Here is a 20,277-nt window from a genome sequence, read left to right on the forward strand (position 1 = left end):
GTTGCGAGTCTTAATGTTTTTCTAACTCCCCTAATAGTTGCTATTTCTGTTAATCTCTATCATTCTTGTTATTGCTGAGTAGATTAGCTACAGTTATGAAATTACATTTTAAAACAACAGCTGGGCATTGTTTTCAGATCAAAACTAATATCTAAGTATGATATATGATTTTCTACTAATTCCACTTAGTGTAATAGCAGGTCAAGTGTTTCATAGAGTCCTCAAAAGTCACAGTCTGGCATCCTTTTGGGGTCTACATAATAAGATGTTTAGAAATAGAAACCAGCTTATGCCATGCCTAGTTTAAAGCTTGGATTGACATCAAGCCTTTTACTGCCTGAGATAATCAAACAACCCACATAACCACTCTTTTATTGGCTGTCTGTTAGGCTAGGCTAAGAAACCACGCACCTCAAGTCTTTTGTCATCTTGTAGGTCATACTATGTCATACAGCACGTTTAATCTCAAGAATGGAAAAATAAAGTTAGATTTAGAAGCATAAATTTCAGGCCAGGATATGATTTAAAATTCTGATACAATATATCCTCTTCAATTACATTAAAATTCTACAAATGTGTACTGAGGAGTATGCTGGTTTTGCCTTCATTCAGAGAAAGGGCCACATTTAAACAGTGTCTGATCAGACAATTACTATATGCTATGATTGGAAGTCTTCTGCAGCCACCTGTCACAATGCTGATAATATATCATTAGTTAGAGACCCACTTGTCTGGAGGAGCTCTGTGTATACTATAGACAGTTTCTACTACAATACAGAAGGCTCTGATTATAACTATGAGCACTGTTATTTGAATCATTATGGAAAGAAACTTGGTTGATGTTTTGACTGATATACAAGGAACTGTTTTTATTAGAGTACAGGGCAAGGTCTCAGTAATAAATCTTAGAATATTTTAATAGAAATAGATTAAAGATTGTTTTATGTAATGCTCCATACAATTCTTAAACTTTTAAAACAAACATATTAAGGAAGAGTTATTCTGCAAACATAATATTGTTTAAGCAGTAGTGACTTTTTAGTTTCTATTTTCACTAGAATTCCATTCTTTGGCTGATTGAACTTTTCTGTTTCCCTTATTAAATAAATAAACTTTTATATCATTCATTTAGTCATGCACAAAGGTGTTAGTGTTGCTCTGGGAACTGATGTGCAGCAAAGAACAATGTGGACAGAATCCCTACCTCATTTGCATTAAGGATCCAAAATAAATGTACACACTTAATGAGAAACTACAATGTTGTATATTAATGCAAATTTTAAAATAATAAAATAATAGAGACTATGAGATTATAAAGGATAATAGGTTTAGATTTAATAGATTATATTAAATATTAATTTAAATATATAATGTTAAATAGGTTAATTTAAATATTCCACAGCACATACAAACATCAAAATGTCACATGATATATATATATATATATATATATATATATATATATATATATATATAATGTTTTGTTATTAAAAGGGAAGAGCCAAGGAATGGTAATGGTGTTTGAATATGATCTAGGATATGATTTATTTTCATCAGAATGCAAATTTGAAACTCACCCTTTCTATAATGAAGTGTGAATAATAAAAAGTGAATGAACAAATAATGATATTTTCAAAAATTCAGTGAGAACATTGGAGTGGTATACAACAGATCCTAGAATGCACTATGTGTAGGAAGAGTATTCATGCAGGCTCCCGGGCTCCTTTTCCCTTTTCCAGATATCTTTGTATGAATTTGTACTTGAGTAATAGTATGTTCTACAGTGGTTTTATCCAAAAATAATGTCATCTCTAATGTATGTGTATGTTTATTCAAATATGTGTAACATAAACCCCTGGAACATGGTGAAATCTAAGTGCAATCTTTGGAAAGGAGTGTTACCAGTACCATATTATCCCAATCAGGCCTATGCCTTTATGTGATGGTTGACTTAAGAAATTTACAATTAAGGTTTTTGCCTTACTCATTAACTTTAGGATTCTTTTAAAGGTCACTAAATCCTTCAAGGTAGACCTTGAAGTCTCTTCAGCATGCTATTAATACTTGAAAAGTGTCAAATTGGTCTAATCACATTTAATTACAGCTTTATTACGTTTACTTATTACTTGTCCTACTTCTACAGCAGCACAAATTCAATTGTACAGTTTCCATAATTCAAACTGGAAAGGAAAGTAGGGAGGGGAAGCACCCATACAAGGCAGGGTAGAAATTGTATTCAAAATGAATCCTTAAACAGATGGTTATCTAAATTTCTCTTTTCAAAAAGGAGCCAATTCTGAACAGATTGTGTATGTGTCTCGCCGGTGCAAGTGGATTATCTGTCTTGAATTGGATTGTGATGACGGTGACCCTATTCTAAGTAAACCAAATCTCTTGAACTATATAATAAGATCAGAGGGAACATTCAGCCTGAGGACAGCAGATTGCGACAACTGAGATGATTTCCAGCTTCTTTCTTTGATGTGCATGATTCTGTGACTTTTTTTTTCTGCAGACACCTCTGATCCTGTGTACTAAGTTGTTGGTTTTTTCTTTTCCTTTTCTTTTTATTTATATAAGCAGGGCTGAATGAGTGCCAGAAAGCTACGCAATCTGTCTTACAAAAAGGTGATGTGGAAGAGTCTAGTTTCTTCGCTGACTGTATGACAGGAATTGCAGAATATCTCCTAAGAAGAAACATTTAAATAATTCACTCTTATTTATTCTTCTGTTTAGGCTGTGAGAAAACAAAAGTTGCTTGAACAGAGTATCCAGTCTGCACAAGAGATTGAAAAATCCTTACACTTAATTCAGGAGTCCCTTGAATTAATTGACAAGCAGTTGGCAGCATATATTGCTGACAAGGTGGATGCAGCTCAAATGCCTCAGGAAGCTCAGGCAAGTATAACAAACTGGGAATGAGCATTGTTTTTATTTTTAATGTTTCTACCCCAAGGTGATGCTGTTTATATTCATATGTAAGTATTATTTAATTAATTGTGAAGTGGTTTCCTTTCATTTACTCTTTTGACTATTTGGAAGTAAGAGCTTGAAGAAGCCCAGGTTATACTGCTGAGATTTATTTTCCAAAGTATACAGTGCACCAATTTCAAAAGACAATGAAAGGCAAGATATTTGATATCTATTGTTCACAAGTGTTTCAGAACTGTACTCAAACTTGAGGGGAACCATAGCAATTTACATGGCACAAAAATAGTTTATTCTTCTCTTAAACAGTAGTCCCAACCGTGTGTCACAAATGCATATTTTGTATAATGGGAATTAAAGTTCTAAATTATGTTTCTGATTTTATATTAATATACTACAAGTAGCTAACAACATGGCAGAAATAAATACACGCCCTGTTACTATTAATCACACTGGATATACTTTTGTAGACACTCACATACTCCCATGCATTCAACCCAAATTATGAATTGTTTCTAAATACATTTTTTCTGGAAAATGAGATTTTAAAGTAGAAACGAATTCTATATAAGTTGGAATTAAATAAGTAAATTCCATACCCTAACATATTTTAATATGGTAAATATTTTAACTAGCAAATTTCTGTTTTGAAATAACATGTAAATGTATGTATAGTCACATGTGTATCATGATTTAACATTCTTAAACCTTACAGTAAATAGCTGCTTCTCAAGTCATATATGTATATTATTAACTTAATAACCAAGTATAATTAATATCTCTGTGAAATGATGTATGAGGTATTAGAAAGAGGTAGGTGATTCCCATAGTTCCTCTTCTACCTTATCTATAGAGATTCTGGGAGCATTTCACTTTAAAAAGCAGATAGCTGTGTAAAATATAGGATTTGTATATAGTGGTTACAAATGCTATTACACTGCATTGAATCACAATATGTTACCCAGGGTATCAATACACATACTAGCATTTAGTAGTTTACCATACTGTTCACATTTAACAAATGAAGTCCCTGAGCACTGGGAGCAGATGATAAGAACTTTTTTATATTACAGCAAATTTCAGAGAAATGGATTCCTTATTGAAAAAATACTATTGCAATAGACAAATAACAAATTTAATCTGGAGGAGAATTCTGGTGATAAAATCAGGCTTGGGACAAGAACAATAAATACGATAATGGAAGTAGTGATAATAGCAAATATATTTTGATATTGGATCACTCCAGTATAAGCACTAAGAAAACTACCTTATGCAGATGCAGTCAAGTACTGTAGTATTAATTATTTGTGTGACTATCTAAAAATCGGGCATGTTTAACAGTGATGAGAAACTGATGATGAATTGAGAACTACATGAATATAAAGTAAATGCAAAGTTGTAGTTCTACTTTAAAAAAATAAGGAGTGGTATGCCTTTGGAGGGATATTTGAATGCAGAATGACTGAGGGTTTCTGAATAGAAGGAAATAATTTTAATGGTATAATTTTGAAATTTAAAAAATATATCCTTTAAAATTTAGAAAGACTCAGTTTGGAGAGTTTTAGAGTGAAATCATAAGTTGCACATTCAAGACAGTCTATTATTGGCTTAGGTAAAAATGGGAGTTTTAGAAAAAAAACTTACTTGTTTTGAAAGAATATGGTATACGAACCTAGTAAAGTGTTCTATAAACATGCATATAATATAATAGTTTCTTTGACATTCTAAAGTATAAAATCTCAGCCCTGAAAACAGACATACAAATATAATGTTATACAGATCGAAAAATATATTTAGAAATATATATATATATATACATATATATGTGTATTTATGTATATATAGTTATATCTTATATGTAGATATATTTGTGTGTTAAATGTTAATATATTAGATACAGTAGTTTAATATCACTTTCAAGTAACATCTCAGTTAAATTAATATACACTAAATGAACTTTAAGAATGACTTTAGAGTCAAAACAAGTTCAAATCAAATTTCCATGTGTTTCTGATGCACTTTATTTTATTTCCCCTCCTTTCTCTCATCCCAGTCCTTTCCCCAATGCACCTCCCCCTACCCCCTCAACCCATCCACTCCTCCTCCCTTTATATTCAGAAAAGAGCAGGCCTCCCATGGCTATCAACAAAGTTTGGCATATCAAGTTGCAGTGAGACTAAGCACCTTCCCTTTTATTAAGGCTGGGCATGACGACCCAGTATGAGGAGTAGAGTCCCAAATGCCAGCAAAAGAGTCAGAGACAGCCCTTGTTCCCGTGTTAGGAGTCCTACAGGAAGACTAAGCTACATGCAGGGGGTCTAGGTCAGTCCCATGCAGCCTCCCTTGTTGTTCTTTCAGTCTCTGTGAGCCCCTGTGAGCCGAGATTAGTTGATTCTGTGGATTTTCTTCTGATGTCCTTCACCCTCCTGGCTCCCACAATCCTTACTCCCTCTCTTCAGCAGGATTCCTTGAGCTTGGGCTAATAATGTTTGCCTGTTTCCATCAGTTGCAGGGTGAAGCCTCTCTGATAACAGTTGGGCTAGGTATCAATCTATGAGTGTAGCAGAATATACTTAGGCATCATTACATGGACATTTTTCTCTCACTGTATTTAGTTCTATCCTAGGTCTTTGGTCTATTCAGTCTCTGGGTTCTGATGCTCCAGGCAGTGTCAGGGGGTGGGCTCACTCTTGTGGCATGTACCTCAGGCTGGACCAGTCATTAGTTGGCCATACCTACAATCTCTACACCACCCTTACTCCAGCACATCCCATAGGCATGACAAACTGACAAACAAATTCATGTCAATTTTCCACGTGTTTCTGGTTCCACTTAACTTTTTAAAATATTTCTTGACAGTGAGTCCCCTCTGTTATATATATGACAATATGTAACAAAACACCTGATAACTATTGAACATTATTTCATTCCAACATTTTCTTTGCCAATGACTATAAATAAATTGTTTTCTGTAACAAAGTTATGACGTACTAGATTTACTTGAAAGGCTGCATTTCCTAAAGTTCCAGCCCAGCCTGTTAAAGACAGAGTTGAAGAGTGCAGAAGCAGCCTGTGAAATAAGAATTTAAGCAATGTTTCAGACACAGGAGCCATTTAGAATGCCAGAAAAACTACATTTTCTGAAATTTGTGTTTGTGGTGGGAATGGATTTGAATGATCTATATCAGCAGAAAAAGACTGAAATGTGATTTCTTAAATGTAGGTCATAGTTTGATACCAATTTAAAAATGAGTAGGCTTTGTGTTCCCTGTCAGAAATTGCATTCTTGCTACAATTCATCAATAAGAAACAGAAAAATAAAACAACTAGTGCATGTGTAGTATTTCTGTGGTTGCTATTCATTTCCATAAGAGCTTATATTTTCTGAGAGATGCTGATCCTGGAGATTTGTGAGTGTCTGTCTCCACCGTGTGGTATACTACTAGTTTTGCTACTAAATAGGATTTCTAAATACATTCTAACTTTTCTTCAATTTAAATTGAGATCCTCAGGTATAAAACCATTGTAAGTGCATGGGAATAAATGCCATGTGATATATTTCTGATATTTCTGTCTTATTGCACAAAAATTATATACAGTTGAAGATACTTACTTTTTCCACATTTACATTCAGAAAGTGGCCCATGTAATCATTACTTCCACTTATCAATTGACTAGCATGTTTAGAAAACAGTAACTTTTGCATCTACCCTTTAGAAAAAGTACATTCTTTAGTATTTAGTGATATGCATTTACAGAACCAAAGCTGAACCATTTTTATCATAAAAAGACATGCTTAAAAGAGCACAGGTGATATTATGTATTTTATTTCAAATAGTAAGATTAAATAAGTCACAATTTTAAATGTTTCAACTGCCTAGTTCCATATAAATATATATATATAATTCATCCAACTGAGCCAGGCAGTGATGGTGCATGCTTTTAATCCCAGAATTTGGGAGGCAGAGTCAGAAAGATCTCTCTTGAGTTCCAGGACAGCCTGGTCTACATAGTGAGTTACAGGACAGCCAGGACTGTTACAAAGAGAAACCTTGTCTCAAAAAGAAAAAAAAAAAACATCCAATTGTATTGATGGCAAAAATCACAGAACACAAATGTAATAATTCATTTCTTAACTTTCCATAGCAATGTATAGAAGCACTGGAATTTATATTTATAAATCAGACCAGGTAATAAACAGAATCCAAACACACAAACTGCACCCCAGAACTATTAAGATGGGGTACACTCAGTCAGCAGAAAGTTTAGAAACTCTTTCAGTTACTCTGCTATAACTGAAGTGGAGAAGAAAATTGATTCAGTTTTGATATTTTTGTTTTTTTGTATTTCACTTCTCTCCAATCTTATGAAGATTTTACTAATGGCTGTCTACTGGGTTCAGTTGAAGAAAGTCAAAGAGACCATTCACTTGTTGCTGGCCATTTTCCTATTTTGATTGTTCCATCACTCTTATAGGAAATAAGTGAAAACCATAAAAAAAGCTGAGAACCAATACACATAGTTTACACATGTAGAATGTACATTGTGGATGCACATTTGAAAATGAATATATATTTATTATTATTACTGTTTCTAATTCCATATATGTGAATATGCCAACAAATGAGAAGAATCATTAAATCAATTTACAGGACACAGGTAACTATATTTGAATAGTTACATGTTTATAATGCTTTATGTTATTAACATATGTCAAAATCCTGCATTCCCTCAAGTAATTTTAGATTTTGAAATTATAAAATGTATGATAGCCTATCAGGGGCAAGTATTAACTTACTGATGACATTTTGTACTGATAATGTACATTTTATAATTGAAAACAGGAACCATTTTCTGAGATTATAGCCAGTTTCAGGATGTTTTAAATCAATAATTCTAATATATGTCCATTTTCATACAGTGTGTCTCTTATGTAACAAATTTATGGGTATAAATAGCAGGAGCAAAAAAGGACTATTTTAGAAAGAAATAAATTTTAAAGAAAAAACACCCCAAATCACAAAATAATAAAATGTTTCATTCACCAAGATAGGATTTTCTAGTGTTCCAAAGTTCAGAATAGATCTAATTTACTTTCCCTGTTTCTTTTCATTTTTCATTTGTTATTGACAGTGTGGTTTAAATTTATAATCACTAAATGGAAGAACAAATACACAAACAACCAACCAAAAACTTCTAGTTTTAAACCAAAAGAAACTTTCCTTTTAAGCTACACATCAAAAGAATGCATAATTGAGGTCTTGTCTGTGTTTATAGATGATGATAAGCCTTAAACTTACATTGAATCTACTTGTTCACATTTAAGTTTAAACATTTTAAATTATCAAAGTAAATGAGTTAAAAATAAAGTCATAATTATAGGTTTTGTTCTATCAGATTGGGTTTATAATTTCCTTGGGGAATTAAACAGACATAAGATGGAAATAGTCACATTTTGATTGTAAATGACTTGGAACAACTTATTTTGACAGGCTAATTCTTTGATGTTTACAAAGGGTCATCTTTTCAGAATATATATGAAAATTAAACAAATTAATGGTGGGAATATAACTCAGTTGATTAAGTATTTGAGAATCCTGGGTTTAAGTGTACTGCAAAATACAGTAACACACACACACACACACACACACACACACACACACACACACACACACACACACACACAGGATGGGGTGGACAGGGAGAGAAGCAGGGACTAAGACAAAAGAAATACAGAGAAGACAAAAGAAATACAGAGATTTGGACTGTTCTCACCCCAAAACTAGATACAAGGGTAACACTACTCAGTCTACCTGAGTGTTACTACATACGATTGATTACTTGTCAATTTAAAATGACTGTTATTACAATTTAATGTTTTGACTTGTATTTATCTACAGAAGATACAAAAGATTAAATCAGATTATCTATCGTTTACTGTAGTTAGACTGCATGCACAATCATGTTTTCTCAGAAAGTATGATGAGGTATGCAGTTTCTATTATAAGCTTAAAAAGGTTTTAACACTTCAATTATTGTATCTTAAAGTGAATAAAACTTGCAATATAAAATAATGGTTGCAGTGAAGCCCACAATAGTATTCTGAGTGTTTTGAGGCAGGTTAGATTTCATCTGTATTGAAATATGTCTTTTATGGAGGATTTTTTCCCAAAAATAGCTCCCACGGTCATTATTAGTTTAAAATAGGTACCAAGACAATAGTGAGCACATAACAATTTCTTTTTCTTCTCATTTTTTTGGGTGATTTAATTGCCTGAATCTTCTGCTACTTTAAATTTGCCTCTGTGCTGTCATTTTCTACCTCTATTCCCTTCTGTAATGTTCAAGATATGAGGGCAACCTGGTAGATACTTTATAAGCATTTGGAAAAGTCACTGAAATGCACAAGAATTTAGTCAATAATTCCGTCCAAGAAAAATGTGATAGTAATTGTAACCTATTAAAAAGCAGACAAACATTCCATGTTGACAGTCAGAAAACAACAAGAGAAAGGTAAACATCAGAGAAATAAGGGCAGGGAGCAACCAGTTGGGGAGGTTTTCAGTAGCAGAGTGAAGGGAATGAAAGAGAATGGGATAAAAAACAACTGAAATTCGTTTTACAAGACTGTCAAACAATACAAAAGGAAAGGATATCTCTAAATAACAATATTACTAGCATGATTGAGATTCATTTTTTAAACAATGGAGTGAAACAATATATTTAAGAGAATTTTAACAGGTTATTTTCATTTTTGAGGCTAAGTATGAAAATGAAATGTGACTACAAATGGAGAGAATAAATCTAAATCTATGGGGAATAATGCTTTCTCATTTGTCTGGACAATTTGTGAGTTTTGTTTTTACAAACCAAAATAAAAATCTTCTTTTTCTGTTCATTGAATTTTTACAAAATATATTATGAAATTTTCTAATTTATTTATTCATGGCTGTAATTATATCTTTATATATTCCCTCATGGTTGAAAAATAAAAATCATTCAAGATCTTTTGGAACATTTTCTTTCTTTAATTGTGCCTTCTTAAGGATACAATTTTAAAATTACTGTCTACTTCATAAAACTATAAATTCAACAGTGTTATACCTCTAAATTAATAATTAGTTGCCTCCGCTTGATAGCTTTTAATTCATTTTTTTTAAATATCTTGAGATATTTTGCTCGTTAGCAGTAATAAATTCTTAAATCATTATTTGATATCATTTCTTTGATTCATTTCATGATTCAGGGAGCTACAGTTTAATTGTTTGCCATTTTATGTCAATTTGATACATGAGAATTATCTGATGAGGTAAAGTATTATAAAAAGCTGTGCTTAGAGCACTTACTTATACTATATTGGAAATATCACTTATGTTTGATTGAATTATTTTGTTTTATAATTTCACCTATTACCATCTTTAATGAAAAATTGGTATTTTCATTTCAGTTGTTTTATTTAATATGTAAATAATTTTATTTATGGGTATAGTTACTGTATTTTTAAATACCTATTTTTATTTTAGAACTTCATACTTGCAGACTAAATATCTCCTGCCCTTTCCTCTGTGCCCTCCAACATGTTCAATATACCCCTTCCCAAATTCTTAATCTCTCCTTTAATTATTATTGTTACATTTACACACACATACACACATACACACATACACACACACAAACAATGTGAACACATACTGAGCTCCTATGTTCATGTGTCTGTGGATAACCACTTGTGATCAGACAACCTGTGTGAGAGCACGTCCCTGCAGGAAATTATTATTATTTTTCAGCAGCTACTGACCACCTATATCTCTTCATCTATTGGTGGCACCATGTGCAATTTTCCTTGTCCACCTGGTGTGTTAGCTGGTATTATTATTATTATGCATGTCCTGTTCAGGTAACTGATTGTTGAGAGTTTATGAATACACTTTTCCTTTGTCATGTTTGCAGTAGCAATAGATGACCACATGGCCCCTGACTTTTAAATTCTTTCCACCCTCTCTTCTGTGATTTTCCTTTAGTGACAGGCATAGGGTTTGCTTGCAGGTTAGGTTTGGGCACCCCATAGACACTCACTTTCATTTTGACCAGTTATGGATCTCTGTAATAGTCTTCATCTGTTACAAAACAAAGCTTATGTGATGGCTACACATATCTGTGGGTATAAGGTCAAGCATTTCAAATATAGTTAGAACTTATGTTGGTTTAGGAAATTGGCAATATTTTGTTTACCTCTCTTGGTCTTTAATCTATCTAGCCATAGGCAGTTGACTAGATTTACAATACTCAGTATGAATACTGTCCTTTTGAGTGAGTTTTAAGTCCAAGAAGAAAGATGTTGGTTATCCCCAAGATAAATGTGTCACATTGCAGCACTGTGGATAACTTGCTGGTCCAGTCATTGTTGTGGTTCACAGACTTACAGCTGGGTAGTACTACTACCTTTCCCTTGGCAAATTGCATAAGTCCTTCTAATTATATGAGAGCGAGTCCTCAGGGAAGAGACTTCCATGTCAGTTCCAACTAAATTCCTCCATGTCCTATATCTGAAATATTTGATATCTTCAGCAATATGACATTATTTCAAATTCTGGGAGGCAACCAGGACCATTTAAAATACCCTATAATGCCACGGGGATCTCTTGAACTCAATTAGCCAACAATTTTAGAGGTGTATTTCATGCCTGATATCAGAATTTTGTTAGATGGTCTATGGTTCACAAAGGGGAGCATTATCACTCTGAGTAGTGTAACTTTATTTAACCTGTACATCTATGCATGCATGCACACATGTGCATGAGCATGTATACACACATACACACATACACACACATATTTAAACATCTTACATTTTGTTATGGTGTGGAATATTAGCTACTTTTCTGTTGTCATGATAAAGTACCATAGCCAAGGCAACTTATAAGAGAATTTATACTGCCTTTTGGTACCATACTGTTGGTTAGCGTCCAAGATGGTGGGTAAAACATGGCAGCAGACGTGGTTGCAAGGACAGAGAACTTAGAGTTCATAGCTTAAACCAAATACACAAACTAAACAGAAAAAGAACTGCAAATAATGATGGCTTTTTAATCAGAATGACCACTCTAAGTGACAAACTTCCTCCAGCAAGGATATACCACCTAAACCTTCCAAACAGTGCCACAAAATGGGGCTCAGGTATTTAAATGTCAAAGACTATGGCATACACTTCTCACTCAAGCAACCCCCATATAGTGATGGAATTTGTTTTATGTGATTTACGTTTTCTAAAAATGCTAGTGCATTTGAAATTTCCATGAGATTTTAGATGTGGTTTATATTTAGTAGATAAAGTTGTTGACTTCTTTACTGTTTCTGTTGGATTTTTAAAAAATTTGTATGCAGCCAGGATGATAATTTTACAAGAATTTTTGTTTTCTTTTCTTGAACATGTAATGGATAATAAGGTAGAAAGTTGTACAACATACAGATTTTTTGAAGAAATTTATAAATTTTTTTCAAAGTATGAAAAATTTTCTGATTGACATTTCCTCTTCCATCCCTAATGTTTTTTCTCTATGTCCTGAACATAATCTCAAAAGGCTGTGCACTGTTTATCTTATTTTTGATATTGGTAATAGTAAATGCATATACTACTCAAAGTCCTGAATGAATGAATTATTCAAGAAATTCAGTTATGTTTCAGAATAACATTTCTTACAATGATAAATGTTTTAAAATGACATGCTCTAAGAAGATTATATTGATGAAGAAGAATGTAAAAGGTAAGTATAAATAGGTACAAATTATTACTTCAATTAAAATATGTTCAATTAATTTATAAAAATACTAGATAAATACATCACATGTCCTATAACATTGCTGAGATAGAATAAGCTGAAAATGTTTAATCATTTAATTTATAATTCATAAAATGGATTCAATTTTTTCTATATAATTATAGTTTGAGATTTTCTACAGTATAAATATCTCTATATTTATTCTATGTAATTTTTTTAGCCTCCAAGTGTTTTGTATGCACAATCTACTCAACAAATGAGGAAAATTTAATCTCTAATCACTTTGGAACAGTTCCACAGAAGTGACAACTTGGTTGTCACAGGTGTTAAAGGCAAAAGTAAAATTAATTTTTAAAGAAACTAAAAGTTATGGTATTTGTAACAGCCATTTATTGTCATCTCTAGTGGTTTTGTGGACAAAAACTATTCAGCTGGTGGTTCTGTCTTGGAATCTTCTTAGATTATTGTAGGTTTGGGGCTGATAATTTAGTGACCTGAATGCTCATTTGGGCTCACTCACATGAAGTTGTCCACAGACAGTTTGTCTGTGATTATTTCTGGAAAACATATTTTGTGGTCCCTCTGTATGGTTTAAGGTTCATAGAGCATGCAATGATTTTAAGAGGGAATATCCTAAGAATAAACATCCCCCAAAGGTAGAAGCAGAAAGTAAGAAGCTCTTTATGAACATTTACTACAGCAAGCAGATTAGTTTTAGTGTGTTATTTCTTTTACTCAAGACAGTCAAATAACCAGACCAAAATTCAAAAAAGAAATAAGCCAGCCTGGCAGTGGTGGCGCACGCCTTTAATCCCAGCACTCGGGAGGCAGAGGCAGGTGGATCTCTATGAGTTCGAGGCCAGCCTGGTGTACAAAGTGAGTTCTAGGAAAGGCACAAAACTACACAGAGAAACCCTGTCTCAAAAAACCAAAAAAAAAAAAAAAGAAAGAAAGAAGCACAAAAACTTGTCGGAAATTGTTGAAAATATTGTGTGCTTATTTAAAGTTCAAAAATCAATAGCTGTAGGAATTATCTCAGACAGAAAGTGTTTGTTTCCGAAATGTCTTCCACATGTTCCTGTGTTTGAATTCTTTTCTTTATAGCTGGTGGGAGGTTGTGGCACCATTTGTTACCTGGCTGGCACAAATAGGACACTAAGTGTAACCCTCTGGAGGTTTGGAAGTCCTTTATGTGAGTCTAAATCTCTAAAATCTCTGGGTGTGTACTATGTGATCAAGCAAATGCTACCACAAGCTTTCACGTTTTAGCCACCTTGACTTCGCCACCGTAATGGACTTTTTCTAAACCTATGAGACAAAATAAGGCACCACTGCCTCAAATTGTTACTACTAGACATTAGTTATAGCAATGAGAAAAGTAACACTCACTGTATGCTTCATTTAGATCAGTTTTCATGAAATTTTCCAAAGAATGAGTGATGTAAGATGAATTGCTAAACAGTCTTATTAATAAAAAATCCAGAACCAGATATTGAGGTAAAAACTGAGAGATCAGGGAAACAGAAAGAAGCCAGCCATGTTCTTACTGCTAGAAATCCTCAGCCAAAAAGAGGCTACTTCCTGTATACTCACACCTATATACCTTTCTGTCCCCACCCTCTTACTTCCTCTCTCTGCCAGGCAGATCTCTGTGAGTTCAAGGCCAGCCTGGTCTACAGAGCAAGATCCAAGACAGGCACCAAAACTACAGAGAAACAATGTCTCGAAAAACCAAAAAAAAAAAAAAAAAAAAAAAAAAAAAAAAAAAAAGGCATGTGCCACCACTGCTGCTTCTGTTCCCACTGTGGCCTTGAACTCAGAGAGATCCAATGAATCTCTGCCTCTCAAATGCTAGGATTAAAGGCATGTGCAACCACTGCCTGACCTCTACGTTTAATATAATGGCTGGCTTTGTCTTCTGATCCCCAGGCAAGCTTCATTTGTTAGAGCACAAATAAAATATCACCACACAGAGAGAAACATAATCAGCCAGAAACAATATATCCCAATAGGAATTTCATTGTATTTTTCTCACCTCAGTCACAACTAGATTACTTATATGTTTTGACATTTTTATATTTGGTCAAATTAGAGTATACCTTCAAAAATAACATATAATCAACTCTACATGTGACATATAAACATACATTCTCTATTGAAAATTGTATCTAAAGGATTTTTTAGAATAATCTCAATTGTGAAGAAAATAATTTCTTTTTTGGTCATTTAGGGAATTTTAAAGACATTCTTGTTAATTTTGAGGAGTGTGTTATTGCTGATAGTTCATGAGTATTTCTAAATTACATGTTCTTGGAAAGGGAGCTGTGTTTTGCAATAATTTGAAGTGCATGCTGGTTAATAGTGTTGTCTTTCCAACAGAAAATCCAATCGGATTTGACAAGTCATGAAATCAGTTTAGAGGAAATGAAGAAACATAACCAGGGGAAGGATGCTGCCCAAAGAGTTCTTTCACAAATTGATGTTGCACAGGTATATTTTATTGTATAAGCTAGGGAGTTTGGCTTATATCTTAGACAACTTTGCTATCAAAAATTTAAAAACAATACTATGATATCTATGAATATAATATTTAAAACTAACACATAGAGTTTAAAGATAAGTTAACATATGACTATTTAGTATCAAATTTATAAAGAGTACTACATTCTCTGGGCACATATTCTTTGTGTTTAAAAAATGACAAATTTCCACTTATTTACTTTTAATTTCTATTCAGGTAAAACTTCAGAAAAAGGAAAATTAACAAAAATATGACTGGTTGATAAATTAATTAGTATTTCCTTACATTGCTGTTACAGAAAAAATTACAGGATGTCTCCATGAAATTTCGATTATTCCAAAAACCAGCCAATTTTGACCAGCGTCTAGAGGAAAGTAAGATGATTTTAGATGAAGTAAAGATGCATTTACCTGCACTGGAAACAAAGAGTGTTGAACAGGAAGTAGTCCAGTCACAACTAAGTCACTGTGTGGTATGTATTCCTACTGACAAATATCTAGCCACATTTTCACTTGCCTATATAGAACTTGATAATCTTTTTTTTTTTTTTTTTTTTTTTTTGGTTTTTCGAGACAGGGTTTCTCTGTGTAGCTTTGAGCCTTTCCTGGGACTCACTTGGTAGTCCAGGCTGGCCTCGAACTCACAGAGATCCGCCTGGCTCTGCCTCCAGAGTGCTGGGATTAAAGGCGTGCGCCACCACCGCCCGGATAATCTTTTATAACAGAATGTATTTCTCACAAGTGTAATAATCCTAGCAACTAGTTTTTAAGATTTCAAAATGGCAATGTATTAAGATATAGGAGTTTTTATAGAAATAATAGTCATTTCATGTCATTTCAGAAGTGTGTTTTTCAGTCAATAATTTTGTCAATGTCTGCACAGAATAAAAAGAGTCTTATTTATATAATTTTTCTTTAGACATATTATTAAACAGAAATCAAGAAAGGAAATATATTTACCCAGAAACAGCAACTGCAGCACTAATTATAATAATTACAACCACTCTAGAAATAATGCTTTTCAGTAAGTTTAAATTATGTACAGTAGTCATCTTTATTCTCAAGGTTACAGATTACCTGAGAGAAATTAAAGACAAACAACTGTGAAGGGCACAGCAGATTTCTTCTAGGCACTCCAAATCCTAATGTATTTTCACTAAATAAGTAGTGCTGAATATGCACTGAAATGTCACCAGACCACAAAACAATAAAAAGAAGGAAAGATACAACTGACCTACAGCATAAATTTATTCCTTTGTAAGATCTCATATTATCATATGTCATCAGTGTTTAAAGTCTGTCAGTCAGATAACCCTTTGATAACATAAAATGTTCATAAAATATATCTATTTGATACTATGAATAACAATATGGTGTCTTTACAAATGCTTCAGATGCATCTGGATAAATGTGTAAAGTCTTCCTGTTTTGCAAGTACTATCAAATAAATGTGTGCCTTTGTGATTAAAATGAAATTATTTTATTTGATAATATCATCAATCATTTGGGTGTATTTTAATTAAATAATTCTATTAAGTAGTTTCACCATCAAAAAGGGTATTTGGTATAATGTTATGCAGTGATTTGCTGATAATAGATGTATAAGAGTAGGCATATATACATGGGGTCCTATCTTAAAATTTTCAAAAACTAATAAAAATTAAAATGTCCCAAATATACTGTCCACATTACTTATATTTGCAATGGGAAAGATGTTCCCTCTCTTCTAACAGGATCTTGCCTCATAAGATTTATCTCCCAATTAATGAGCTCAAAATGATGACACCTGTGTCTGTAGAAAGAAAACAGCCCACACATTACCTTGCTCTGGTTTAAATGTTAGGCACAATGTTAATATTTTTTCTGTAAAGAAATCTTTATTTCACAGATTTTATATTCTCTTTTTTTAATATCCTTCATGTTGATATGTACTATAACCATATCCTTGTCATCAAGAATGTATTTTGTTGTTGTTGATGATGATGTTATTTTATGAGGCCTCACTATACAGACAAGTGGACCTTGAGCTCATAAATCCTCCTGTCCCCACTTCCCAGGTGTTGAAATTAAATGCATGTCATACCACTCTTTGATAAGACTCTTTTTTTTCTAAAATAAATGTATTCTTAACATGAAACACAAAGACAGGGAACATTTTCCTTATTTGGTTGTAAATATTTTTTCCTAATTAAAAAGAGTGAGTTCATCATTAAATGCATTGTAAGTCAAATCTCTTAACAATGATAAATCAAAAAGTTGTTTGTTCAAGTTCAGATAGGGAATCATTTAGAAGTATCAGTAATTTCAAATTGTTATAACTATGTCCTAGCAAAAAACCAATGATTTCCATGTGAACAGAAGTGTAGTTTTTTCCTATGCATTGTGAGATATAAATTAAGTAAAAAATTGAGAAGCTTCAAAATGAATTTACAATTATTGATAAATAAATATCAACATCAGTCATCAAAGATGTATTAATTTCACAGCAGATTATGCATGTGGCCATAATTAATCAGATAAATTGCTCAGCTTTTAATGTTTGTTTTTACACATTGACTTGTACTTAAAATGAGAAAAAAAGAAAGAATTGTTTTAATCCCAAGTGCAACCCACCTACTGGTAAGATTGTTCAAAGTAAGAATAAAAATTATTGTTTGGATTAAACATGGAACAAGTTAATGCAGAAATATACTAGTCATTATATATGTACACATATATGCACATAAAAATATGTACCTATATATATTCATGCATATATGCATACAAATTCATATATTTCTCATAAAGTAAGTAAAAGAAATTGTAACACCAAAGTGGCATTGACAGTATATTGATAATTATAGCTGCCTTTGAGAATTGTAATACTTGCCTCATAAGGTATTGTTATGCTAAACAACCCATGTAAAGCAATATGTATGTGCTCGAAGTTGTGAGACACATGAAGAAATATTTTTTCTATTGCTTTATATTCTTATCAGTACCCATATAATGTGTTTGTATTTTTCAATTAAAATATTTAAGATTAATTCATTTCTTTCCATGTGAAATTATATACGTGGAAACAGTGATCTAGATATCCAGATGTTTTATCCTACTTAAATGTAAGCACCATGAGAACAGCAGTGTAAAATTTTTACTTTTCCATTACTGATATGGCAAAAATGCAAATACTTTCTAGTGGGTTATAGGCACTCAATATATCAGAAAAGTGAGTAAATTCATTCTTGTAAACTTATGGCTAGAACTGGATAAAAGGGGCAGTTAAAATAAAAATCCTACATTTTGAAATAATATATATGAATTTAGATTGAAAAACTAAATATAAATGGTCTATTTAATTTGTAAGACTAACTGCAAATTATGCACATATATTTATATCATCTCAAATATTTAAGTTACCTCAACAGAAAATACAAAATGGTATAACAGCAGCCACAAAATGCACTTCCTTTAAATTATGAACACAAAAGGTCAATTAAAGCGAAATATAGTCTGTTTATTTGTGCTAATAATATAATGCACCATACTTTGTATAGTATTTGTGTTTGGTTTTTATTTTAACATAGAATTTGTATAAAAGCCTGAGTGAAGTGAAGTCTGAAGTGGAAATGGTGATTAAAACTGGACGTCAAATAGTACAGAAAAAGCAGACAGAAAACCCCAAGGAACTTGATGAAAGAGTAACAGCTTTGAAATTGCATTATAATGAACTGGGTGCAAAGGTGAGTACCTACTTAAACCAAAATCACATTTTATCGTATTTACTGTATATTGTTAAACAACATGCAAGGAAAATATATACAGTACCAGAAATTCTTACTGTGATTCCCTGTCTCATTGGAGCATTTCCAATTGAAATCGATTTTAAGATACCATTAGTCTCTGTTTGTCCATACAATTAGAAAAGAATATGAAACTTAAGGGTGTATTTTTTTGTAAATCAGATAGTTATAAAAGTTTTTTCTTGTTTTAAATCCTCTCTGTTCAGGGGAAGAAATCTATTTATGATGACTGGAAGATTTGTATATATTTTATATTCAGTCATAATAGGAGCAACACATTATACTTAGAATGATCTTGATGGAGTGGAGTTAGCACAGTTTGAAATCAACAAAAATATATACATATGTATTTGTTCAAATTATTTTATAAATATTCCCTTAAACATTTATGCATATATATATATATGTGTTTGGAACAACATCGGTTCCTTATTTCCTCTCCTCTAATTCCTTCACAATCCATTTTTAACATCATGTAATTGTTCTTTTTTCTTTTTGATGATGCTGCTGCATGGGGAGAGATCATGTTAAATATATCTTTGACAAGACCTGTATCAAAGAATTTTAGTTTTCAAGAAGTATGTATGCTCTATTCACAGCAGCTTAATATTTACTATCATCTCTACACTGAAATTTTGTGATGATAAGGAATTTTTATTTATTTTTTAGACATAGTCTTATGGAACACAGGCTTTTCTTGAATTCACAAAATAGCTGAGGCTGACTTTGAACTCCTCATCCTTCTGCCTCCACTATTCAAATGCTGGGATTACAATCACATTCCACCAGGCCTGGTTGATGTGTACACTCAGTAATAAAGAAAAAAGTGTGGTTAGGAAAAGTGACAGTCTTATCTTACTCTTTCAGTTAAAAATAATTATCTAGACTAATTCTTTGCACAAAACCATTGCCTTTAACATGAGTAATTTTGACATAGAACATTACAGAAAAAAAATCAGCTGGAATTTAAAAAAAAAACAAAATGAAATTAGAAGCCTATTAGAACCACCAGTTGATCATTACTAAAAATTTAATGAATCTGATAATGATGCAAATCCCTATTTCTTCCTGAAACTACAAATTTGAGAGCTTATGCTTAATAATTTGATATTAAATAATATCATTAATACAAAGTGATAGGAGTACAAAGAAATGATTTTTAATAACATGTCAGAATGCATCACCAATAGGGGAAATAAAGTTGTATTTGAGGTAAATATTAATTTAGAAACATTAGGATTAAGGGATTATATATTAATATCTTCATA

The 20,277-nt window shown here is 32.3% G+C and overlaps 1 protein-coding gene across 10 annotated transcripts in view; it reads left to right on the forward strand.

Annotated features, from left to right (window-relative positions):
• Positions 1-20,277, forward strand: part of Dmd (dystrophin) — a 2,242,690-nt gene that overhangs the window by 960,465 nt on the left and 1,261,948 nt on the right. For all 10 annotated transcript variants that reach the window (XM_052732199.1, XM_052732319.1, XM_052732309.1 and 7 more), the window contains 4 exons: positions 2,737-2,898; positions 15,087-15,197; positions 15,527-15,700; positions 18,794-18,949. In XM_052732199.1, coding sequence (XP_052588159.1) covers positions 2,737-2,898; positions 15,087-15,197; positions 15,527-15,700; positions 18,794-18,949 — 603 coding nt within the window. The remainder of the gene's footprint in view (positions 1-2,736; positions 2,899-15,086; positions 15,198-15,526; positions 15,701-18,793; positions 18,950-20,277) is intronic.

The sequence above is a fragment of the Peromyscus californicus genome, unplaced genomic scaffold (assembly GCF_007827085.1).
Source record: "Peromyscus californicus insignis strain IS unplaced genomic scaffold, ASM782708v3 Scaffold_10__1_contigs__length_136768540, whole genome shotgun sequence".
Lineage (NCBI taxonomy): Eukaryota > Metazoa > Chordata > Mammalia > Rodentia > Cricetidae > Peromyscus > Peromyscus californicus.